The 24,094-nt window shown below is 45.1% G+C and overlaps 4 protein-coding genes across 8 annotated transcripts in view; 2 read left to right on the top strand and 2 right to left on the bottom strand.

Moving 5' to 3' along the window:
- itgb4 (integrin, beta 4) overlaps positions 1-5,994 on the top strand; it is a 30,359-nt gene extending 24,365 nt beyond the window's left edge. For 2 of the 3 annotated variants that reach the window (XM_072712231.1, XM_023836868.2), the window contains exons 35-42: positions 601-762; positions 1,853-1,969; positions 2,508-2,657; positions 3,133-3,321; positions 3,750-3,905; positions 4,058-4,222; positions 4,403-4,522; positions 4,608-5,994. In XM_072712231.1, coding sequence (XP_072568332.1) covers positions 601-762; positions 1,853-1,969; positions 2,508-2,657; positions 3,133-3,321; positions 3,750-3,905; positions 4,058-4,222; positions 4,403-4,522; positions 4,608-4,744 — 1,196 coding nt within the window. In that variant the 3' untranslated portion in view covers positions 4,745-5,994. The remainder of the gene's footprint in view (positions 1-600; positions 763-1,852; positions 1,970-2,507; positions 2,658-3,132; positions 3,322-3,749; positions 3,906-4,057; positions 4,223-4,402; positions 4,523-4,607) is intronic. The other variant, XM_023836869.2, reaches the window with a different exon arrangement.
- A 507-nt stretch (positions 5,995-6,501) lies between these two features.
- On the bottom strand, positions 6,502-13,508 carry LOC111856708 (erythroid membrane-associated protein-like). Of its 2 annotated transcripts, none has more exons than XM_072712232.1 (10): positions 13,372-13,508; positions 11,284-11,367; positions 10,783-10,881; positions 10,163-10,264; positions 9,772-9,909; positions 8,590-8,727; positions 7,981-8,032; positions 7,713-7,739; positions 7,438-7,464; positions 6,502-7,354 (listed from the first exon to the last, which is right to left on the bottom strand). In XM_072712232.1, exons 2-10 carry the CDS (start codon positions 11,344-11,346, stop codon positions 6,795-6,797), a joined length of 1,206 nt encoding a protein of 401 aa, XP_072568333.1. In that variant the 5' UTR covers positions 11,347-11,367; positions 13,372-13,508; the 3' UTR covers positions 6,502-6,794. The 2 variants fall into 2 exon arrangements, with proteins under 2 accessions (XP_072568333.1, XP_072568334.1); XM_072712233.1 differs by having other exon boundaries at positions 9,772-9,906.
- Positions 13,509-13,791: 283 nt separating this feature from the next.
- On the top strand, positions 13,792-22,497 carry LOC111856709 (uncharacterized). 2 transcript variants are annotated; one of them, XM_072712229.1, is made up of 16 exons: positions 13,792-14,152; positions 14,668-14,775; positions 16,491-16,566; positions 16,856-17,015; positions 17,223-17,268; positions 17,380-17,438; positions 17,530-17,565; positions 17,810-17,862; positions 17,955-18,087; positions 18,962-19,158; positions 19,270-19,315; positions 19,429-19,494; positions 19,969-20,040; positions 20,351-20,436; positions 21,304-21,398; positions 21,515-22,497. In XM_072712229.1, exons 1-16 carry the CDS (start codon positions 14,116-14,118, stop codon positions 21,547-21,549), a joined length of 1,305 nt encoding a protein of 434 aa, XP_072568330.1. In that variant the 5' UTR covers positions 13,792-14,115; the 3' UTR covers positions 21,550-22,497. The 2 variants fall into 2 exon arrangements, with proteins under 2 accessions (XP_072568330.1, XP_072568331.1); XM_072712230.1 differs by having other exon boundaries at positions 13,793-14,152; positions 19,981-20,040.
- On the bottom strand, positions 21,832-24,046 carry LOC111856711 (histone H3.3A). The gene is made up of 4 exons (XM_023836896.2): positions 23,897-24,046; positions 23,001-23,135; positions 22,705-22,858; positions 21,832-22,588 (listed from the first exon to the last, which is right to left on the bottom strand). Exons 2-4 carry the CDS (start codon positions 23,126-23,128, stop codon positions 22,460-22,462), a joined length of 411 nt encoding a protein of 136 aa, XP_023692664.1. The 5' UTR covers positions 23,129-23,135; positions 23,897-24,046; the 3' UTR covers positions 21,832-22,459.
- Between the last annotated feature and the right edge of the window lie 48 nt (positions 24,047-24,094).

Below are 24,094 nucleotides of genomic sequence, written 5' to 3'. Positions count from 1 at the left end.
ACTGAGCAAGAAAGCCATTTCCAGATACTGTTTGTTGCTAATACAGACTTCGGCCATGTTATGCTCTGTGAGACATTGTTAGTTTCCAGTGTTTGCTTTTTAAGTGATTAATATACAGTTTGTTGCCTTATACATTCTGTTTTTCCAGTTGTAACAGCTGGTATATATTGAAAATATTGAAAACACACACTGGTATAATTTTGGGGATTAAATTGATTATCTCACAAAATCTTGGGTAATATTTGAAATATAGATGACAGAATTATCAAAATTGAAGCCTTTGAATGAATGTGTTGCTGGAATGATACGCCTTGAACCTGGGGTCATTTTATACGCCGATATTGCCTTGTGTGCCCATTCAAATCCTAGACATTCCAAGCTTTTGGAAATATATTGTAGAAATGAAGCTTGCCGCATAATTCCACAAATTAATCATGCAGATTTCAGCCGGGACTATTTTTAGATTCCCAGGGGATTCCTGGGCATCCGGCTGGTCCCGCCTCCCTCATACTGCAGCAGCTGATCCAGCTTCACCTCTGTCAACTAGGGCTCGCTTACCACCCTCTACTCTCTGCCATTCTCTCGCCCTCCACCCCTCAGGGAACTCCCTCTCACGCAGGCAGCAGATGATGACCGCCGGAGGGGTTCGCACCGAGGAGGTGGTCCTGAGGAAGCGCTCGGAGAGGGGTTACTACGACAGCGACGGCGTGAGGGATTCCATCGTCATGGTGGACGTACCTGGCGGCTTCTCTGGGAGCATAGGTACCATCAGCGTGGCTTCACTGCCGGGGGCAACTGACATCCAAGCTCGACCACCTCACTCTTCCCTTCAGGAAGGACAGTCTCAGTCACATTCAGTAAGCCTTGCGAGTTAGTGTGGGCCAGTATTAAAATGCTCCACACTGACTGCAGCCCGTAAGCCCCCATGGCTGATGTCCTCTGCACTCACTCATCTATGGTGAAGTTCCACAGAAAGGGCCTTAACACTCAGCATAATCAGCGGTTACACTTTACTTAAGCCCATATTTTTAGTAATTCATAAATACATTCGTAACAAATAATGATGCATTCATAAAGCATTATAAGCATGACTATATGAATATTTATAAAAGGCATAAAGTATTATAGCCATGTTTATTATGCATTATGACTGCCTTATGAAGCTCTCATCTATAATGCACAATAGATACCATTATAATGCGGTATAATGGTCAGTATAAGCATTAAGGATTTATACTGCATTATGAAGGTATCTGAAGTGCACTATAGACGAAAGCTTCATAAAACATTCATAATGCATAATAAACATGGCTATAAGGTGTTACACCTTTTGATAAATATTTATAGCCACGTTTATAATGCTTTATGAATGCATTATTATTTGTTATGAATGCGTTTCTAAATTACTAAAAACATGGCCTTAAGTAAAGTGTAACCGAAGAAGCTTGTATATTAACTTTATTTCAGAAGTTAAGGATCCCCCTTAAACTTGTGTCTGCTGACCAATCACTGACGAGTCAGTGCTTCCCTGACGTTCCTCTGACCCCTTAATCGCACAGCGTGGTGGTATAATCCAGCTGTAAACACCGTGGGGGGGGTTTGCCATGGACCGTGTGCAGGATGCTCCCCGACGCTGTGTGAATGCGTGCATGGCCCGCCAGTCGCGCCTCGCAAGGCCGCCAGTGCTCGCTGCCGCCCTCTGACACCCCCAGCCCCCCCCCCTCGCTCGCCTCCACCTCCTTGCATCCGCTCTCACAGCCGCTTCGGCCCCCCCCGTTCCCCTGCTTGTTGTATTTAAGGCCCGCCCCCGTGATGCTTCCCCCTCCCTGCCCCCCCCCCTCTGCTCTCTCAGGTGGCTCTGGCTACAGCAGGACGCTGGTGAACTACAGCACCGGTCCCGGCCTCAGGGCCCGTACGCAGTCTGAAGATGTCGCTGACGCGTTGCAGAACCTGGACAGGGTGCTCCAGGGTGAGTGCACACAGCCCAGCCTGACCCTGCCCCGCCCCCTCTGAGAAGATACGCTACACGGCCTCCTGTTTCACTAAAAGACTCACGGGAACCTCATAAATATGGCGTTTTTTTTTTTTTTCCCTTAGCGAGGTAAATGCTTGAATACAATGGTAGTCTTTATAGGACATTTATCTTCGTACACGTGGAGTCTCTGGGAGGTCTTCCTGATCTATCTTCTATTCAGATTGGAGGCACTGAGGGTCATGGCTGGGCTCTGTGTTGCTGAGTTATGTTTGCAATCCAGAGTGTGAATGTGTGCCGCTGTCTGGTTACTACCACTGTTTTCTGCGTGTGTCTGTGTGTGTGTGTTTCAATCCCCCCCCCACGTGCATGCTGTGCAGTCCTGTCTCCCGTGCATGTGAGCTTGCATAGCACGCCTCAGCACACGCGCCTCCGTGTGGCAGCACCCGTGTCCCGTCTTGCCCCCCTCCCTACCCCCGTCCCTCCCTCGCCTTTTCCCTCGCCCTCTCACCCTGTCCACGTTCTGCTGCCACAGACCCCAGGCTCACGCCAGGCACTCCCGACACGCCAACGCGCCTGGTATTCTCGGCGCTGGGGCCCACCGCCCTGAAGGTCAGCTGGCAGGAGCCTCACTGTGAGAAGCCGGTGCTGGGGTATTGCGTGCAGTACCAGCTGCTCAACGGAGGTTAGTACCAGGGTGGGGGGGCGGGGGGGCTGTTTCACCACACTCTTTCTGTTTTCTGGAACATATCCCTAGTTATTTGGGAAATGGGTGGTCTTGTTCATAAACTAAACTATGCCATAAATACATATATACATGAATTTAAGTCACCTCTGCTGCCCCAACTGGCCTTTAAAATGCCTGAATATTAATGTAGCTGCCTTTTCATAAACACATCCTCCTATGATCAACAAAACCAGCTGTTTATTTACTAAGAGCTGTCTGTCATTTGTCATGTTAGCTGTAAAGTATTATTTTCCTGTGTTTTTTTCCCCGACCTGCTATTCAAAATGGATGTACAAAATTGTGAAACAAGGATGGTGGTATGTTCTTTTGTATTTAGAAAAGTGAATCTGGAATAAAGAATCTGGAATCCAGAATCGTGGCTGCAGTGGAACTGTGCTAATTGTTGCTTGCGGCTGTGTTTGACCTCCTGTAGGCGAGGTTAAGCGCCTGGATGTTCCTGGGTCCATGGAGAATTCTGTGATGGTACAGGACCTTCTGCCCAATCAGTCCTACATTTTCAAGGTGAAGGCAAAGAGCCAGGAGGGCTGGGGACCCGAGAGAGAGGGAGTCATCACCATAGAGTCTGCTGTTGATCCTCGAAGCCCCCTCAGCCCTATGCCAGGTGACCCCCCCCCCCCCCCCCCATTCCACTGATTTTGTCTCTAACATGTTCAACCCATGCATTTGGGTCAGAATCTTCACCACGTTTCCTTGGATGGTTTTACTGTTTTTAGGGCCCCAGTTAAAAATTCCCTTTGTGGCCCCTCAAACCCCCATACTCTCAGATGTTTCAAAAACTAAGTGAATAGCTAGAGTCAGAAGATTGTGGCTGGGCCGGCTAGTTAGCAGAACACGCTGCATCAGCATCTCCTACGTAAGGAGTGTGTTTATTTAATATTTAATGTAGTGACTGCTTATGGACAACAGGGGGACGCCAAAACAAAAACATGGACTGTCTTGGGGTCACTTAGGAACGTGGTTGGGAAACACTGGTTTAGATTATCTCTGAAGCCACGCCTCTAGTAACCTCCTCTGCCCTCCCCCCACCAGGATCCCCTTTCACTCTCAGCACCCCCAGTGCCCCTGGTCCTCTGGTTTTCACGGCCCTGAGCCCTGATGCCCTCCGGCTGAGCTGGGACAAACCCCGAAAGCCCAATGGGGACATCCTGGGTTATGTGGTCACCTGCGAACAGCTGCATGGAGGAGGTGGGTCTAGAGCACAGTCTATGTCTTTTTACTTAGGTGTATGGACTGTGCTGTACCTTTAATGATGCAGAGGGATAGATTCTGGAGGAGACACTGCTGTTTGATGAGAACATTCTCTCCCTGTCTCTGTCTCTCCCTCTCATTCAACTCAGGTGACATGCGGACCTTCCAGGTGAGCGGCGACAATGCAGAGACCAGTCTGACGGTGTCAAACCTGACTGAGAATGTGCCCTACAAGTTCAAGGTCCAGGCTAGGACCACGCTGGGCTTTGGCCCCGAGAGGGAGGGCATCATCACTATCGAGTCACAGGACGGAGGTATATTGCCAATAGATTCTCACCCTCACCATAACTGCATATTTGGTTCAGGCTTGTTTGACAGTCGGTGGAGCTTCGCCTGAGACCTAGAGAATAATAAGCTTGTTTACTGAATTGTTTCTGCTTGCTTTGGTTCAGACTGATGCTCACGCTGGGACTTTCATTCTCCTGCTGTTTCAGGTAACGCGTCTCAGTGCAGCAGCCAGGCGATGACGCGCCGAGAAGTCTTCAACCTTCCGGGGGAGATAAACACTCGCACTAACGTGACTCACACCACATTCAACGACCCGTACTTCTCAGGTACGTCCGCCGAGAGACGCTCCCATCTGAGAAGCGCGTTAGTTCCCCACATACGCAAACGTAACTCTCATGCCTCCCTGCCCAGACGGCATGAAGCTCACAACGCAGCACGTGGAGACCGGCGGCATGGTGACCCGGCACATCACCAAGGAGGTGGTCACCAGGACCGTGACGGCGGGCAACAGCATGACCAAGAAGGTGGACAAGTTCTTTGAGGCCTGAGACCTCAGTGAAGAGCAAGTCGTGAATCCCTGAATCTTTTTTTTTTTTTTTTAAATCTGTTACACGAGACAATGAACTTCTGCATTTGTACCTGCTCTGCTGTTTCTCTTGCAAATCAAACAAATCTTGTTTTTTATCTAACAATTTTAAAAAAAACAAAAAAAAACAAAGCCAAGAGCAGTTGCTTGGCAAAGAATTTTAGTTGGCGTCGTAGGCCACGTAAGTGGTCGTCTTTCAGCAGAATGTCTGTCACGGTGGTGTGGGATATGCCGAGCTCATTATAAAACATGGGTCTCTATCGTTGGCATTCTCCTTGTTGGATTATTCATGTGGGAACCTGGGCCAGGTGCAGAGGTGTGCGGAACCTGAAATAGCTTCAAAACACACAGCTGACAGTCAGCTGACTGTTATCCAACTGCATCACAGATCCTGTTTCATACTCAAACTGCACTTAAATCTTTCCCTATCTGTAAACAAAGGGAGTTGTGTACAGAATGGCAAGCCATGCAAAGCCCTTAAAACAAAGAAGCCCTTAATTTCATTTAAATAAGCCAATTTATGTGTATAAATGGCATATGTACTGCTAATGGTATTTCCTTTATTTTTAAAAACAAGTTTACATTAGTGTAAGACTCTCCAAATTTCTCATATAAAGAACATAATGCTTTTAACTGCTGTGTTTGTATATAAAGTATTATATTTCATGTTGAGCAGAGTTTTATGGCTAATGCTTATATGTTTGTTTATGCTCCTCTGGCTGTGTAGATGAGGGGTTCCTGTGCTTTAATGATGATCATCATCATTCATTTGTACTAACAGACGAATCCTTCAGTTGTATCCATGTGCACACGTACATGCGCAGCTGCGTTTGGACTCCTGACATGCGACACTCTCTGCTTAGGCCATGCTTTGGTGCTTAGGTCACGTCGCAAATGTTCTGCTATGGCCTAGGGCTGTATCCCCTCTCCTCTGCAATTTAATGTCTTAAAAATGTCTTCACACATCCACATTTTTTTCAAGTATTTAAGGGTATATTAAGGGTATATTATGAAACAAACATAAATGGGTAAGTTAAAGTCTTTATCATTCACTTTTCAAACCTCCAAAGTTTAACATGCATGCCAACACTCTACATTTTGGTTTTTATGAAAGAGCTACATAATATATACACATCAACTAGCATCAATATTTTTTTTATCTTTGTCAAGCATTTCAGATGTATTGCACTTAATAAACATGGCTTTATGCTTGCAACAGACTTTCTTAATTTGTGTTTGGCGTCTCTAGTTGTAATAACACTAATCTATATTTCAAATCCTTCTGTAAACCTATGTATTGTTAGGGTGAGCAGGTAATCCATGTCAGGGAGGACACTTTGAGCTACTTCGGGCTTTACGAAATACCTTCAAAGGGTCCTATGCTTGGCTAAATATTTCGGTTCTTTTTGTTTGACTGGTTTGTTTCCTTGATTGAAAGACTCATCCCGCCGTTTCATAGTAATGTTAATGACACATGCATGATTATAGGAGCCTGACCAATCAGCACACAGCAAGAACTCGGTACTGAAAAGTGAAAGTGAGTAAAGTGAAATCCAGGCCATGTTAATTAAAATGGTAGTTTACAAATCCTGTCCTAACTGTGTCCTCCCTGGCATGGATTATCTGGTCACCCTATGTAATGTACTAAACATACTTATGCATTTACTTTGCAAATACTCAACTTACACGTATCAAAAAGGGAATAAAGAAAAAGGCAAATGATTTTTATCACTTGATAAATTTATTAATCACACAAAGTGCTTCATTATTGCAAGATCAACAGTGGACAAGTGCTACTGTATCATGACAATTTTTCCTTTTAGACCGACAGAAATTTGCAGTGTGAGCTTATTAGACATTCTAGCAAGCGGGAATAATAGGGTCGAGTGCAGCGATGGCGCAGCTCTGTGCATGCGAAACGCATGCTGCATTTATAGCTAAGGACCACCGGCTAGCAATACAGGTCACATACATCCAGCTATGGAACATTGCCAATGAAGGAGGCTGAGTGCTTAGCCCCACAGACAGGGGCCAGGGCAGAAGCAGTGTCCCCTGGCCCCCGCCGACCTGATAACCAAGCCCTTGGCAACCTCCACGGTGCCAAAGAGCGGGTATAGTTTCTCGGTGAAGGTCTCGTTGTAGGTGTAGATGTGCGAGCGGTTCTCCACATTGTAGAAAGACAGCTGGCCGTTGTCGTAGTCGAGATAGACGCCCACCTTACGGGGGATGAGGCTCGAGGGTAGAGGGCTGAATGGCACGGTGAGCGCCTTGAACTCAGTGCCCCTCTCCACGCGCAGGGTCAGGTAGCCCATCTCCGTGTTCAGCGACTTGTAGCCCTTCCTGAGTGCCGACTCCTTGACCACGCCCAGCCGCCAGTCCCTCTCGCCCACCTCCACCTCCCAGTAATGCCGCCCGGATGCAAAGCTCTGTGTGCCCACTGCGCACCACCAGCCGTCAAAGCGCCGGTGGAAGTTGGGCACCTCCTTCCTCTCAAAGCCGCAGCGCATGCGCTTGCCGTCGTGGGAGATCAACAGGTCCGGGTTCGCAGTATCTGGGTCAAGGGTCACCTCCACTGCAGGTAAGATTGTGACGCTACTTAGCAACCTCAAAACCATCGCCAACTAGGAAACCAGAAATTTTTTAAATAATAGCTACCTGCTGCTTCAGTGATCCAGTTCCAGACTATGAGGAAAGCAGAGATGTTATAATAAAGTATAACAACATGGGTAATGTATTAAGCACATGGTATCCCTCTATTCATGTTTACATATTCCATAATGGATCCTCCTATGTAGTGAAATCTTCTGCATTAAAAATTAAATAAATGTAATACGAACAAAACCACAACGAATACGAGGTGAACTTATTTACTACTACAGAGTCCTGTAGAGACATTAGCATGATCATGATCAGATATGCATGTGACTTACCATTGTGAGGAATGTACCTGGTAGCATCTGGAAGGATATACCCAAAGAGACCAATGAGTCATGTCACTATTCATAGAGTCTTTACAATTCACATTCCCTACTAACACCACTGTATTATGTTTAGGCAACTCGCTAACACCTCCACCTCCAGCCTGGCTAATCAGACAGGGACACGACACCAGAAAGCATCCAGGTAACCAGAGGGAGGAAACAAAACACTTGCATGCATTGGCAGCGTTGAATATGGACAGATGAACTCGAGACTCACTTAATTTCTGACTCCTTTGTTTCCTGGTGAACCACAGCTGGGGGACAGAATCCTGCAGACAGGAAAGTATGACTGTACTTCAATACAGTTCAGCTTTATTGTCATTCTACAATGACAGAGCACCACAAAGTACAAAGGAAGTACAAAGAAATGGATGTTCAAGGAAATTCTGAAAGAATTGAAGAAGGGACTGATGACATAAAATGTTTCACGCAAGAGTATTATGAAATATTTATGAAGTTTGGGAGACACGTAAGCATTTGCGACCAAAGTACCAACCATAACTTTGGTTTAAAGCAAAGAACTAAATACTAATAATAAATACTGACTGTTTGAGCATTTGCTCAATGGAGGAGGGTAGTAGCACGGCAAACATAGTGCAGGAATGGGAGAGAAGCCCTAGAGTGCAGAGAATTGCCTACGGTGCATAAACAGGTGCTGAGGTGTGTAATTGCAGAGTACAGTGTGTGAGAGTACGGCCCAGTAAAATGAATGGATTTTTCTGAAATAAGGTTAGGATGAGATGCGAGTAAGCCTGGCTGTCATACCTATTTATACCCTGCGTGTGGCTCTGGTGTTTCAGGGACAGAGATGAGGAGAAACCTTTACCTTCTCCAGGTCGTCCGTCAGCAGGGTCCACATGACCAGCTCCATGGCAGAGAGCAGGCTTGGCACGCGCCCCTTCCGCCACTGTGTCTCCAGGTCATCCAGCATCAGCACCACCGGCTCCCCCGGCCACACGCTACGCTGGACGGGGCGGGAGTAGAGATGCCTCTGAGTGCACAGTCACCAGACGGAGAAATGGGATCCCGCAGGTTGGGCAGGACGGCCCCCCAGGGACGAGCTGCCAACAGCGCAGTCCAAATCAATCAATCACAGACGGGGAGAATTACTATGCAACTCCCTCGAGAAATGACAGGGACCAGTGCAGCATCTCTGTGCTGCCAGAATCACTGATCTTTCGCTCCCCTGCATGTCTACTCAAATACGATTTTATCCGCAATTAATCCAAAATAAGATTAATTTAAACTAAAACGGAGATTTAAGAGGGAGATAAGGAAGGAGACAGGATGAAAGAGAAGGAATATCAAGCTGAGAGAATGTAAGGGAAGTAAGATTTTATTAGACGTTCTCTAGAGGTTTGTCAGTACTCTTAGAGATGAATGAATGTAGGATGAGAGTTAGACACCAAAATCATTATCAGTGTTAAACGCTCAGATCCAGGAGACAGCTAACAACCTAGTATTGCCAAAAAGCAATTAACGGCGACAGAGGAAAATGAAGGGTACCAACACCGACCATGGCTGCCTGGCATCGCCCACCCCTGAACTCGCATTTACCGCAGGCGATACGGTATTAACACAAAGGCCACAAAGCCATACATCAAGGGCATATCAACACGTAACAAGAATGCATGCAATTCGGCGCAATACAACATAATGCATATTAAACAGAAAATTCTCCTGTTATTAAAATGAAATGAAATGGCATCTTCTGGCAGGAACTGCACTTTTTCCAATACACATCAATAAAGGCAGGTTAATCATTTTTACTGGTTGAACTGGCAACAGTGCTGGATCTAGGCATAGGCAAACTAAGCAGCTGCTTAGGGCCTGACTGGCAGAACGGGGCCCGGACAAAATCTACCGAGAACCCCCCCCCCCACCCACCCAATCTGGTGCAGTCTACCAACCCATCCCTGAATTTATTTCTGGCTGTGGGCCTGCTTAGTGGCTGTGACAAGGTGTATCTGGCCCTGACTGGCACATCGCCGTAGGCAGAGCTACTAACCTTTGACTGCATCCTCAGCTCCCGACTCCAGTCCTGGATGGTCCTCTTGGAGGTCTCCACATCCTGCTCGCTATCCCGCTCCAGCTGCCCCCTCCAGTCGCACTGGTCTGACCATTCACCTGCCGGCACTGGCCTCTGCTGAACACAACATGTCACATGTCTCTGGCACTCTCCCAACAGGGCTTCACGCAAAATCATTTCCATAATTTTTTCTTTTGACGATAGAATAGAAGGTGCATTATGGCCTGATATTTATCTTCCATTGGGAGGAACGTGACCCACATCTGACCTTGGTTCTTCTTGACCCTCAGTGCTAATAGCCGTCATCCGCTACCTGAATAATGGGTGACCAGATGCACACTGCTGCACTCGCACGGCACAGCGCGCTCACCTTACTCTCCAGCACCGAGGCCCAGTCGAAGATGAAGGCACGGCACATGGAAGGGGGCCAGATGTCCTGACAGGTCCAGATATATCCGAGGACATCGGATTTCTGATGAAAAACAGCATCTGTGCATCAGGAGGCCGCCTGCCCAAAGCAGAGTGTGTGCGTGGGTGTGAACTCGGCATCAGCAGAATTAAATGTAAGGACTGAGCTGTATGTCTCCATGTGTCACTGTCACTGCGTCAGCGGTCCTGTCCAAATGCGTCGCCATGTGTGGTGTGTGTGTGTGTGTGTGTGTGTGTGTGTGCGCGAGCGGGTTTACCTATCCTTATGGGGACATTAGGTCCCCATAACGTGATAAATATCCGTTTTTTTTCCCTTATGGGGACCAGTTTCCTGGTCCCCATAAGGGAAAACTCTATTTTATAAAAATCGGTGACTGCTATGAAAAAACTAAAAATGCAAAAACTCTTGTATTTTGTTTGGTTACTTATGGTTATGGTTAGGGCAGGGTAGGGGTTAAGGTTGTCATAGTTAGCGTTAGCATTTTTCCCATTGAAATGAATGAGCAGTCCCCATAAGGATATGTTTACCCTACATGTGTGTGTGTGTGTGTGTGTGTATACCTGGCACACCCGGTTCAGCTCCCTGGCCAGCTCCATGATGAACAGCTGACTCTCTAGAAGGGGGGCCTTCTTTTCAGTCCTTGCTCTTTTACGAGATTCCTGAAAAATTCAGAGAAACAGAGGTGACATAGGGGAAGGTAAACAGGAGAAGACACCTTGGGAGAGTTGGGGGGAGGTGAGGGTTGGTGAGAATGTGGCCTTGGAATTATTTAGCATTTCAAGTATTCGCAGTAAGTGACCTACAGCTCCCAGAAGCATTTGCATGTGTAACGTTACCTACTTAGGTATGGATTTCATCACTACAGATATACATAAATGAAAGTGGGTTTGCATGGTTTCACGGGAGCATTTGCTTTTGTTGGCAGGGAACAGAGGGATTTACGCATATTTTGGTCTTCTGAAAAAGACTTGCGGAAGCCTCATACACGTTGCCTTTAAACGCCTTGCGACACGCTTGATAACGCAGCGGCTCATAAGGAGACGGCACTGGCTGCCTCGTACCTTCAGACGGATTTTGAGCTTCTTGGCCGGCTCCACGAGAAAATGCAAGCAGTCTTTCATCATCCTGGCAGCTCTGTGGACCTCCTAGAAATAAAATACAGACAACAGCAAAACCGCAGCTTAGCGGCACCCCAAGCTGACAGTGGGCTCCCTCACTGCATCCCTCTCACAGCATCTGCGACCTCCCCAGCCTTTTCCGCATCACCCCGGGGCCCCACTGCACGGCAGCTGTCTGCTTAAAGCCCTTAAAAAAAAAAAATCCATAAAGGAGATTGGAACTTTTCCACAACAGCTGGAATGCGGACGGCTGGGGGCATAGCGGTGCGAGAGCCAGTGGCGTGGAGCACATGCAGCCCTGCACTGCACTGCACTGCACTGCTTTGACCGTCACTCTGCAGAGCCGCTGAGCTTGTTTATGGGCTCATTTAAATGGAAGCATTAGATCTAATCCCCCAATCCCCCCCACACACGCACACGTGCGTGCGCGCACACACACACACACCAGAGATGGACAGAGAGGTGGTGTACTGTAATTATGTTGTATAGATGCTGTTCTGCAGCATTTTAGCAAAAATAATACAAAAAAAAAACAATCCAAGGAGACCTGAACCAGCATATAAGATCGCTTCTTTCAGCAGCAGTGAGATTGAATCAGCAGCATAAGAGAGCAACCCCTAACCTCCTTCCCATAACCCCTTTCTTCATGTAAATAGGTCAAGGTGTTTCCTGCTCCATAAAATAAGATCACATCTGCATTCCAAAAAGGGCAGACAAGTTGATAATTAAACAATGAACAAAACAGAAACTTTACTGCAAACTTCTGCTCAATGTCCCAAATCAAAACAGTCATACCCATGACCAAGGAGTCAAGGACACCATGTCATTGCTTGTTTCGTACATGATTAAACATTTTTAAAAAAAATTTTGCAAAACAATCACATACACAAAAGACCTACAATAAAGCAAGCAGTATTTCCAAACCTCTCTACACTGCAGTGTTTTGTTTTATATTACCCACCTCGAACAGTGGATTAAAGAGTGAAAGTAATCTTTTTAGACTTTGGCTTAAGAAAACTCATCAAAACCCCTGAACGTCACACTTAAAGTGGCCACACAGGGAGACGTAGCACAGGCAAATCACCAGGAAGGGCTCTCTGTTTGTAGGGCTTGTCACTCCTCAGTGAAGTCCTTTCATAAACGTAAGAAATACTGTCACTGCTGACAGATGGACTGGAGGGACACTTGTGTGCAAGCACATGCACAATAAGCCATTAAGATAAGTAGGCTGGAGACTGTTAGTAGAAGTTACATAATGACAGTCAAGGAACCATGGGGAAAAAATTGCGAGAAATTAAATATTTAAAAAGTGAGAATAAAAAATTCATGACCGTGGTAAACACCGTTTAACTTCTCGAAAACAAAAATACCTGTTATTTTGGAGGGTTGAGAAAAACAATACATTTCTTCTACTTGATTAATTCTGAAAAACAAATTGTCGGCACAATAATTTCAAAAGTGCAAATTTAATTAATAGGTGGCTGACAATAAGCAGGCGCTCGCGGTGAAGGTGTAGTGGAGACGACCGTAAAAAGGCTTTGCGAAAACACTGCGCAGTCTAAGGTTGGCACGGAACACGGGACTTTTTACATAACAGATATACACCCATATGCCTACAGATATTTATGTATGTATTCATGTTTGTTATGCAAAAACATTGGTATGACATGTAAACATGCACCTTTGTAATACAGATCAATATTATTAAGCTACAGAGCTCACACATGAAAACAGCAAAAATCCAGTTAACATACGGTGACTGGCTTTCACGGCACTTGGGGACACAGGATAAATTCATGAGAAATAGAACATTTTCCTTTAACTTAGCTAGTCTTTAATATAAATGTATTTTCACATGTCCGCTATTCGCACGTCGTGCACAATTGCAGATCATGCCACAGGCATAACTGGCTCGGCATTTTTGTACCTGAATCAATGAAAAATGCAATCGATTTTAAACTATAGAATTTTCCACAAGCAATTTTGACAAAATAACAGCTAGCTTCCACCACGATATAAAGCATTACTTACTTGAACCCCTAAAGAAAAATCAGCGTCCGCAGACTTCTGCCACAGGTGTTCACGAAGACCAACCAACTTCTGCCTTTCCAGCAGCCTGTGATATGCACTGCAGTGTAGGGCTGACCTTGTTTACATACAAGCCTGTGAATCACGATTGTGATTCGGCAATTTCCGGCTAAAACACGAAAGAGGACGGCGACAGCGGCCATATTTGTTGTGGATTTTATGCTCCTACCTTAATTAGTTTGATTAATAAGATTTTTCTTGTTACATAAAATAACGAATACTAATATAAGCGCTAATAGTATGTAATTCAATATACGTAGAGTCTATATGCTGTTTGTAAATCACGGCAAAAAATAGATTATCAATGCAACTTGAGCCAATGTGTGGTCAATCTTAGAATTACACGTATTACTATACAAACAGGATTGATGATTGTAGTAAAATTATAGCTTTATTATTGTCCACAAGGGGCTGCCAAAATGCCAACGTTTTTGATCCGACTATATTTTTTTTGCTACAGCATAGATACTACTACGACTCGTATCATTTTAATGAAAGCAGTGTCATCACTTACACGAAGAAACAGGAACGCATGATCAGTCAGACATGTAAACAAAGGAATATTTTATATGATCAGATAGAGGGAGGGGAGTGAAAGTTACAGTGACGGTATGTTGGTTTTGCGGAAGGGTGGCGCACATTCAGTTTGGTCGCTATTAAGATCAGCCTACCGTGTCGGGCACGAAAATGTCAACTAAAGATCCACTATTGAGCGCACTTAAAGGTACGTTAATATAACATAACAGATTGCTTTGTTGCTGAAAAATGTTACCTATGTATGATGATTAATATACCAACTATTACACACAATAATAAGATTTATAGCGACTACATCTTAAATTCCACATAATTTGTACGTTCATAGGTAAATCTGGATTTTAGGTCGTGCAGTAGGTTAACCATATAGGACGCATTAACTATGCATTTTTGGTAAAAACAATCGATGCTCTTTCTGTGCTCCGTTGATTTTAGCACTAAAAAGAACCGTAATTTAATTTTAAAAGGTAATCTAAAAAATACTTTTTATATGCTAAAAATGTCTGTGTTTTATTGTTGCGTTTTAGTTATTAAACACGTTTTGTAGCTGGAGTAACCTTCTAAGCCTTGCAGATGTATTGTGATCTCCTTCAATCTTAGTTGAATCCGTTATTAAGTAATTCAAAAAAATATATTAATAATAAAATATGACATAAATATGTGAAATTCTGTCTTTAACGATGCTTAATATTTCTGTCAAAGTGTGTATTCTCAGTCTTAAATCAGAGGGGGGCGCAGTAACAGACTCCAACCCTCAACTGTCCTCTTGCTGCCAGTTATTGGAGCTCGTTCTTCGCAAGGGCCTTCAGCGTGAGTGTTCTGCAGATCCATATGTACATGTACTCTGATATACAGGTGCTCCTACTCCCCTTCTTACTTAGTACCATGTGCAAATGCTTCCCTTGTTATTCAGTACCATGTGCAGATACTCCCCTTGTTATTCAGTACCAAGTGCAGATGCTCCCCTTGTTATTTAGTACCAGGTACAGGTAATCCCCTTGTTATTTAGTACGAGGTGCAGGTAATCCCCTTGTTATTCAGTACCATGTGCAGGTACTCCCCTTGTTATTCAGTACCAAGTGCAGATGCTCCCCTTGTTATTCAGTACCAGCAGATATTGAGAGGTGCCAGTACTCTGAACAGAAAGACAATGTGATGCTGGTACTGTGTACCAGACAGTAATGGTCCACTTCAAGCACTTAAGAAAGAACATAAGAACTATACAAAACGAGAGGAGGCCATTCGGCCCATCGAGCTCGCTTGGGGAGAACTTAACTAATAGCTCAGAGTTGTTAAAATCTTACCTAGCTCTGATTTAAAGGAACCCAAGGATTCAGCTTGCACTACGTTATCAGGAAGACTATTCCATACTCTGGCTACACGCTGTGTAAAGAAGTGCTTCCTTAAATCCAGTTTGAAATGTTCTCCCGCTAATTTCCACCTATGGCCAATAAGAACTTCTCTCACTGTTATGTGCTTATATGTAATTTACCATATATTTTTCAACAAAGAGGATCAGTTAACACCTCAATAATAAATCCGAGTCTAGTTCACTCTAAAATTCTGTTCCAAAGCATGCACAACTGGCCACACCTGATTATGGCTGGACAAAAGAGTTTTCGTATGCGCACCAGAGCCTGGAAAGGTGCGGTCTTACTGGCTGCTTGCCATTCATTGGTGTAGAGGGTGTAGCAATAGACAGGAGCTCTGAAACAAAACACAGCCCAAGTTACACTTTCACACTCTGAGTAATGAGGTCTTATTGACTGTGTTTTCATTTTTATTGCGACAGATCCACAGGATGAATAATGTGGGATGAGGTGGATGATGGCTTCTGATTTTAGGTTTGAATGTGTAATATACTTCTAGGTAGTACCATATATGGTAATGTTTTTCCACCCGGTCCTCGGGGATCCACAGACAGTCCATGTTTTTGCTCCATCCCGGCTTCCTGCCGGATCGTCCACTCCCGTCCTACCTGGAGCTGAGAAGGAGCAAGAAAAGAAAGTTCGGTCTGGGGTTCCCCAAGGACCGGTTTGAGAAACACTGCTATATGCAGTCAGACAGATATGTTGAAATAACAAGATGGACTGAGTCACTGCACAGTTTCCAAGGATCAGGCTGATGAATGTTGACTGATGTCCATTGGCAGGCTAAAACAAAACCCCTCTCTATCATTCTGGTACAATGCCTGCCTGTTACTGTCATACTCTGTGATTGGTAGTGTTTCCTGATAGAGTATTCCCATAGTTTGAACTGGCATATCTGTGACAGGATGTCAGCAAACTTCCTGTTGGGTATCTTGACAGTATTGAAAGGGCACCTTTAGCTAAGATGCATTAGGTGTTTCATTTATCAAAGGATCTGGAGACTTTTCTGTTTACTGTTTAAACCTTCCGCAACCATGGCACATGTTCAATAAGGCAACAGACAGTGTTCTTAGTGCCTGGGTAGGAGGGATTTGCTCACATAAACCCGGGCAGGAGCTTCATGACAGGAGTAATGGTGCCTTGTGGGATCCGCAGAGCCGGTCCTTGGGTTTGTGCAGAGGGATTACTGGCACTGTGTGGATCAGCTTCCTCAGCTGGACTCCTGTGGAAGGTGAGCAGAAGGAATCAGGATAATCAGTGATGCGGGTTTTCCTCTTTGTATTTAACGAAAGCAGAGGATCACTTCAGGCATTACATTGATGAATCAGTAGTTACTTGCCTTGAAAAATGAATTAGAGACTAGATTTTTGCAAGCTTCAAATACATTCATAATCTCAGTGAATGTTACCCCAACAATACATTAAGTTTCAGATAAATGGACATTCTAAAATATTCATACATTTTCCCCTAGGATCGAGATATTCACTTCCTTTTATAAATTTCTCATTTGGCCCATTCAGCAGGCTGAGCCTAATCTCTTTGGCTCTGGAACAGACATCTGCTTGCAAGAAGCTGTTGACAGCGCAAGGCAGGGGGCGGTATTTCCTAAGGCTGGCCCTTAAGAGAAGGATTCTGGGAAGTGTAGTTCTGCACCTTTCACACACAAGCAAGCTGTTGGAGGTCAGTAACACAAGCAAGAAAAGGTGTTGCCTGTATATATATAAAATTATATTTTATACTGCATTTAGAGAAAATTGTACTTTTAATCGTTGGATTAGGAGCATTACAATTAGTCAGAATACAATAAAAATATAATAGAATAAAAATATAGTAAATTAAGACCAAAACTGAACGGCTGAATGATTATAACTCTCTGTCTTATTTTAGTGGTACAATCCTACTATTTCCATTGTCAGAAATGATGAATTTATGGGTAAGTTTTCTTTGTACACTAGAAACTGTAGCAGTTAAAGGTATCTGTGAATAGTTTTACTTTACTTTGCTACTTTAAAACTTACAAATATGAAACTATGTTGCTCTCCAGAACCATTCCTGTCTTTACTGCTTGTCCTTTCTGAACTGGAGTTCAACCTTAACATTGAGGTAAAAGTTATCTCCTAGCCCCTTCTCTATACCGTAAAACCAAGTGATGGAATTTAGCGCCACTCACCCCCATTCTTTCCTTTTACTGTAGAACTGCAGCTTTTTGGATGACAGCTGGCTGTTGCCGGTAAATTCTCTTTTTACTTTGTGGAGGCAGCCATTACCCATTGTGTGACAGTTAATAGATACTTTCGCTACTTGGACCAACCCCAGTCCCTGGAAATGATTCCACTGGAATTGCTAAAATGCTGTTGATCTCTCTTTGCGTCAATGAAGGAGGCTTTTGAGAATGCATCTGATTTTGGGTTTTTTGTTTGATGTCTGTATGTCGACTTGAGGGAGAGAGTGATGTTTGTTTTTGTATGTTCCAGGTGTGTGATGTTTATGAGATAGTACCATGCCGGGAACTGGGAATGGTACTCAGGTTAGTTCTAGTCTTCTTCCTTCCTCTTTTCAAGTGTCCCCAGTACCAAAACAGCCGTATATAACTGCCCCCCCCCCCATTCAATGAGTCAGATACCTTGGTGGACGCGTCTTCGTGTTGGACCTGATTGAGGGCAGCCAGGCGCAGGTAGACGGATGTGTGCTGCCCGGTGACATCATCGACGAAATCAACGGGATATCTCTGAGGAACGCCTCCAACAGACAGGTGAGGGAGAGTCACCAGCTGCACCCGCATATACATGCTGCCTCAGCTCAGATGACACCCCCTACATACCATAGGCAAAGAATTCGACCATAAAGCACATGTGAAGTACTCAGACAGAAATGACGCGTTTATAGTCATTTATGCAATTAGACTCCAGCTGGCTGCAAGCCGCGACCTCAGTCACTTTGAAAAGGCAGTAATTCTTACTAATTTTTAATACTCTTTCGGCTGGTCCTGCAGGCCGCGGGAACCGTTGATAATTTAACAGCATTCAGAGGGGAATGTCAGTCTTGTGAAAACACTGAAAACCTCATTATGCAAAGCGGGGTGCAGATGTGGTGCCTCAAAGCCATGTCCGCTGCGGTTTTGGCACGGTGTCCAGATAGCAGCTTTCTCATTGGTGCAGACCACTAATCTCTCCTTTTTAAACAATGACTGCATTTCTGGCAGTGTCTAGATCTACTAAAGGCAGATTGATTGTGTTGTGGCTTGTTACCCTCCTGGTTAATAGCCCCTCTTTGGGTTGAGGGGGTGTCGCTGAGGGTGGCAGCGCTCCTCAAGAGTTATGTAGTCAGCAGGATGTTTTTTTTAGGAGGAGGAGGAGGATAAAATTATTCAGCCACTTTATTGCTTACTGGACTTCAGATTGAGTCTTTGAGAGGACTTTGAAGCCATCAGATCAAGGGGAACTGGTTTAATAGTACTGTGCTGCTGCAGATTCAGTTCCTAGTCTTGTTGATGTTATTCTACATCATATCTACTCCATATCTGACCGCATACAATGGCCCGACTGAACTGGAGTTAGTTGGCATTCGTAATGGACTTGAACTATCCACCTGGTAGCCGGTACAGGAGGCCCCCTTTCTGTACACAGGCGGGCACAGTGCTGGCACAGCTGAGGGGCGCCCCGCTGTCCCTGCGTGTGCTGCGATGGAGGGCCGAGGACGGATCAGTGTACCGGCCCGTGGTCAGACTCCTGCAGGAACTTCAGCGGGAGCATCCGTCGCTGTGGCTGCGCCCCACCTCCCTGCCCCCGCCACGACAGGAGTCCCAGTGCCTGAGGGATGGGCGGTGAGGAACGGGACTCCTGTCAGTCTCATTATCTAGCGACTGGGGGACTTCGGTGCATGGTGGCACGTTCCTCGTGTGTGGCATCTCAGTCGTGCTCCTTTGTTTTTCCAGGATCGTGTACATCGTGCAGTATTTGGGAAAGGCCAGCGTCGGAATGGTAAACGCACATGTCTGTGCCGTCTGCCTTTATTCTCTGTGCACTGCCAACGAGAGACCATAGTTCAAGGTTCGTATGTAGCAAATTGTGTTTGTACTGGGTTTGCATTTCAGTATGGGGGAAAGGAAGTGCTGCAGCACGGGATTGCTCTGGTCCTGGAACAGAATCGGCCCAAAAAGGTATAAGTCAAGGCAGGGGGGAGACGGGTAACCGGGCACCACCTGTATCCTGTAATAACAGCTGATCTGCACCTAACAGGCTTTAACAAACATGCCAGAATCTCATGAAGGGCCTCATCACACTAATATATCTACTATTAAACCACTATATGCATGTCAGACCACATTTTATGCCTGCAAAAAAGAGCAGACTGATAATATGCTCTACAGAAATGCTTCAGACAGAATGGCAGCTATATTTCATTCCCTGGCATCGTAGTATACACTGCTAATCCGAATCCCTGTCCATACACCTTTGATAATATTTTTTCTCCCAAGCCATGAGCGTATTTAGTGAAAGCGTGTCTGTATCACGTAGCATGAATCTTTGCAGCATAAAGAGGTAGGAAGCTCATGCAAACGCTAACAGCCATTAAATGCAGCTGCAGCTCTCATTTCATGTGATGATTCAGGTTTGGCTTTATTCATTGTCAGCTGCTCCCACAGGCGGCGCTGTTCGACCTGAAGGAGACACATGTGACCTGCATGGAGAAGACGACGAAACAAGTGAGCGCTTTTCCGCCAGGCAGGCACGTGCGCCCACTGGGGGCCTCCGATAAATAAACCCAGGATGTGTTTACCCAAAATCAGGAGCAAAGCCCTTTTGCTTGTTTTTATTTCTAAATGGTTGAGTCCCCATGGAACTGCAGTGAGCTGGTGACGAAAAAAGAGGCAAGACATGAATACATGAAGCGGAGCAGGGTTACACCCCCCACACATACTCTTTAGAAGCACACATTAGTACACTGTTTACATCTGTCATACAAATTACACATCTATCATTTATCTCTTTTATCTGTCTTCCTCTTCTGTTCAGGAGATTTTCCAGTATCACTACCCAGAGATTTCCTGTGTGGGGAGATACAGCCAATCAGACCATACGATCTTTGCCTTCTGTGTCGCGTGAGTATCTGTCATGGGTGGCAAGTGTGAAGGTGTGATTCTGTGAGAGGAAAGTGCTTCCTCCGTTGAGATCACCAATTGTGCTTCTTGCTAGCTTTTTAAAACCTAGGCTGTTCCTGTCCATTCAGTCGGACTTAAGCATAAACGACCACAAATTTACTCAACCAGACCGAAAGCCGTAAAAGAACCTGAATAGTATTCACTATCTGTATCACACGGCATCTGTATCACACTTGCAGGAGAGGAAAAACAAGATCATCTTACTGCGCTTTTATAAAGGTGCACTTGGAGTAGTCATTTCATCAGTACATATTGAACTGCACCAATACAGCATTCAGTAACTTTTAGCAGATGCTTTATGCAAGTGCAGAAACCTTGTGCTCAGAGCAGGTCTGGCCAGCATCCCTTGAGCAGTTGGGAGCACAGTGATGATTATTATTCTGCCACAGGTTTAGAGCCCCAAATCTTCTGGACACAGCCACAGGTCCATGACCTGCTGAGCTACAGTCCCATGTACTTGATGTAGCAACTGTGGTTACAGAGAACATTTGTGAATAATGTCATCATAGTCACAGGGAAAATTATTTGGAAAAACTTCACAGCAGACATAGCTATGCAACCTAGCACAGAGAAGCAGCCAGTTGGTGTGATTATAAAACTTGATTGTACTGAAGAAACAAAGAAATATAAAAGCTGCAGAGAAGCAGATCTCCCTGGGATACCTACCTCATACACCCACCAGCAATGTACTCCTTAGGTGACACTAATTTTTCATCTGAGAGCTAAACACTGGTGGTGGTGGTGGGGTCTATTTTATGATGAATTTGGAAGCAAGATGCTGGCTGAATACAATTTACTGCATCACAGAGACTGCCTAGAACCCCCCCAGTCACCAAGCTTCAGCTGCTTGGCAATGCGAGCAGGATCTGCTGAGGAATGCGAAGCCATCGTCACCCGGATAGGTATGTGACCCTGTGAACGAGCCCATAGCCGGCAGAGGCACATATAGGTGTATTTCTGAACTAAGCCTCTTCAGCAATCTTCCGAGTGGCAAATAACTCGTTCCATTTCTCTGCAGCCATTGGTTTCAAGCACACAGAGGGGTTTGTCTGAGATGGCCGAACAGACACTAACCTCCCCACTGGCAACTTTGAAGGTCCGAGTTCAATACGCTATACTGTATACTAGCTATACTATACCAACTAACTACTTGCTGTTCGCAATCACCTAAAACTGTCTGTCCCTCATGTGTTTATGACGGTAGCCGTCGCCATTCCTCACTTGCTGCTGGAAACCCTAGATGGAGCACTGCTCCATAAAAAAATCTGAATGAAGCAGCATTTTAAAGCAGAAAGCAATCGGTTCACATAAACTTCAGCTAACCAGAACACAGCACACTTTTTAAAGGAATTTAATAGAAAGACAATGTAACACATAATTGTAGCTGCCAAAGTTAACATTGGAAAAATATAAAAAGCAGCCCTGAATACAACAAGTCTGCACAATGTTTGCATTCCCCTACTTTTGTTCCTAACACCGCACAAGTGATGCTGGGTAACTCAAGTGGAGATTATTGCATGAGGGATCCTGCTATGACAGATTCCCTAGAGGCTGGAAGAGGGAAACAGACACCTATATACATACACACACCATGACACAATAGCACAGATCCATCCCAGGGCCACTTGAAGGGATTTACAACCCGGTTTAGCGCAAAACACCCCCCATATTCCTATTGACCACCTAAAGGGCAACATCTAATGTACTTACATCGACCCATTACATGCAAAGAGCTCGTCTGACAACCACAAACTATTAAACCAAATCCCTGCACCATTTCTACCTTAATCCTATGGCACAGGACCCACGTGACACGCTGTACACATCTAACTAAATGGAATGATAATTACAGCGGCATTGTTCTCGTTTTAAAGACATCTTCTTAAAAAATGAATGAAACCGAACGTCCAAAGTGGTAGATAAAAGCATGATAAATATTCTGTGGGCATCCGAATTGTGCCATCTAAGCCCTCTCCCCTCTTATCCGGCGAGCCAGCTGGATATCTTTGGGCATGATGGTCACCCTCTTGGCGTGAATGGCACACAAGTTTGTGTCCTCGAACAGCCCAACAAGGTATGCTTCACTGGCTTCCTGATGGAGAGAAAGAAAAAAAATTGCTTTTGTATTCACTGCACCTGAAACAACGGAATGTGTCAAATAATCAGGCAATATAGAGTCATCCATTACACCAATTGCTCGCTTGTTACCTGGAGAGCCCCAATCGCAGCACTCTGAAAACGCAGGTCAGTCTTGAAGTCCTGGGCAATTTCCCTGACCAGTCGCTGGAAAGGAAGCTTCCGGATGAGCAGCTCTGTTGACTTCTGGTAACGCCTAATCTCTCTCAGAGCCACAGTTCCAGGCCTGGCGTTGGGAAGCACAGTTAATTTGCACATCAATTAAGCTGAAGATTATCTGTGAAGATTAATCTTCACATGCAAGCATGTGAGAAGACATCTTTAAACCTGTAAAAGCACCCGTGTGCTTTGTGTGGCACAAAACCAACCTGTAACGATGAGGCTTCTTCACACCACCAGTAGAGGGCGCGCTTTTCCTAGCAGCTTTGGTCGCCAGTTGCTTTCTTGGCGCCTTCCCTCCAGTAGACTTACGAGCGGTCTGCTTGGTACGAGCCATGTCTTATCTTTAAAAGACAAAGCACAAAAACCATTAAGGGATACTAAATGCCACTTCAAATTAACTAAACCAGGTCTATTGCATACTATTGAAAGTTAAACTAGAAAATGAGCAGTACTGCATCCCTCCTAGGAAAAGTAATCCTTCAAAATCCTGCCATTGATTGTGGTTACTAGCTGCAGTATTGACATGAAAGTTTATAAGAGTTTACCGAAATTAGAATGTCAGGGCAAAGGACAAAAAAAAAAAAAACACGCCACAACACCTACGCGAATATAGTAACTCACCCCCACCCTCCTACTGGAAAACCCACAGAGATGTCGGCGCCGCTGGGAGGCGTTCGGCGTGTCAGAGCGCCTCCAAATTTGATTATGAATAGACCGCGGCGCTCACTACCCCCGCCTTCAGGAGGCCTAGACCTCACAGCACTCGGCGCTAGTTTTACAGCTGCCTTTGTTCGGCAGCGATCGCCATGTATACTTCGGGGAAATACAATACTTAGACATATTCTCAGTTGCCCGCCAATTTTCTATAGTAATTTCGACACAAGACAAAATGTCTAGTAGTCAGTTCCATCCACCACGGCATAATGCGCACTACGAAGACAAAGGCGGGCTGTTCACACAAGCCCTACCGAGAATTCAAGGTCGTTCACGCCAGCCAGCTGGAATTTACAATCCGTGGCCGCAACCACGAGATAGCCCAAGATATTCTCCGAAAATTAAACGATGGATCAAAGTATTAAAAGACAAGCGGAAATATAAATACCTGTTCGTGTTTCACCCACTCGAAGCAAGCGCTAGATTGGTTGATCGGTAGGGAAAACCTGAATAATCCGGATCGTTGAAGGAGGGGAGAAAGCCCAAGAATGCAGATCCTCCTCTCGGCGGAATCCTAAATACAACCGACGTGACAGAGGCTAGATATTTATAGTAATGCCTTACGTCACTTCATCACACTTCAAAT

This window comes from Paramormyrops kingsleyae, chromosome 5 (assembly GCF_048594095.1).
Source record: "Paramormyrops kingsleyae isolate MSU_618 chromosome 5, PKINGS_0.4, whole genome shotgun sequence".
Classification (NCBI taxonomy): domain Eukaryota; kingdom Metazoa; phylum Chordata; class Actinopteri; order Osteoglossiformes; family Mormyridae; genus Paramormyrops; species Paramormyrops kingsleyae.
The sequence above is the reverse complement of the archived record's forward strand: the minus strand, read 5'-3'. Positions and strand labels throughout refer to the sequence as shown.

What these genes read in the sequence shown, in the direction of transcription:
- LOC111856709 (XM_072712229.1), top strand. Translation starts at nt 14,116, where the DNA reads ATGTCAACTAAAGATCCACTATTGAGCGCACTTAAAG. An exon ending in GGAACGCCTCCAACAGACAG is followed by an intron (nt 18,088 to 18,961) that starts GTGAGGGAGAGT and finishes TTCTGTACACAG; the next exon opens with GCGGGCACAGTGCTGGCACA. An exon ending in ATCTTTGCCTTCTGTGTCGC is followed by an intron (nt 20,437 to 21,303) that starts GTGAGTATCTGT and finishes ACTGCATCACAG; the next exon opens with AGACTGCCTAGAACCCCCCC.
- LOC111856708 (XM_072712232.1), bottom strand. Translation starts at nt 11,346, where the DNA reads ATGATGAAAGACTGCTTGCATTTTCTCGTGGAGCCGGCCAAGAAGCTC. An exon ending in CCTCGGTGCTGGAGAGTAAG is followed by an intron (nt 9,910 to 10,162) that starts GTGAGCGCGCTG and finishes TGTTGTGTTCAG; the next exon opens with CAGAGGCCAGTGCCGGCAGG. An exon ending in AGCTGAGGATGCAGTCAAAG is followed by an intron (nt 8,728 to 9,771) that starts GTTAGTAGCTCT and finishes CGCCCCGTCCAG; the next exon opens with CGTAGCGTGTGGCCGGGGGA.
- LOC111856711 (XM_023836896.2), bottom strand. Translation starts at nt 23,128, where the DNA reads ATGGCTCGTACCAAGCAGACCGCTCGTAAGTCTACTGGAGGGAAGGCG. An exon ending in AAGAAGCCTCATCGTTACAG is followed by an intron (nt 22,859 to 23,000) that starts GTTGGTTTTGTG and finishes TCCCAACGCCAG; the next exon opens with GCCTGGAACTGTGGCTCTGA. An exon ending in CTGCGATTGGGGCTCTCCAG is followed by an intron (nt 22,589 to 22,704) that starts GTAACAAGCGAG and finishes TCTCTCCATCAG; the next exon opens with GAAGCCAGTGAAGCATACCT.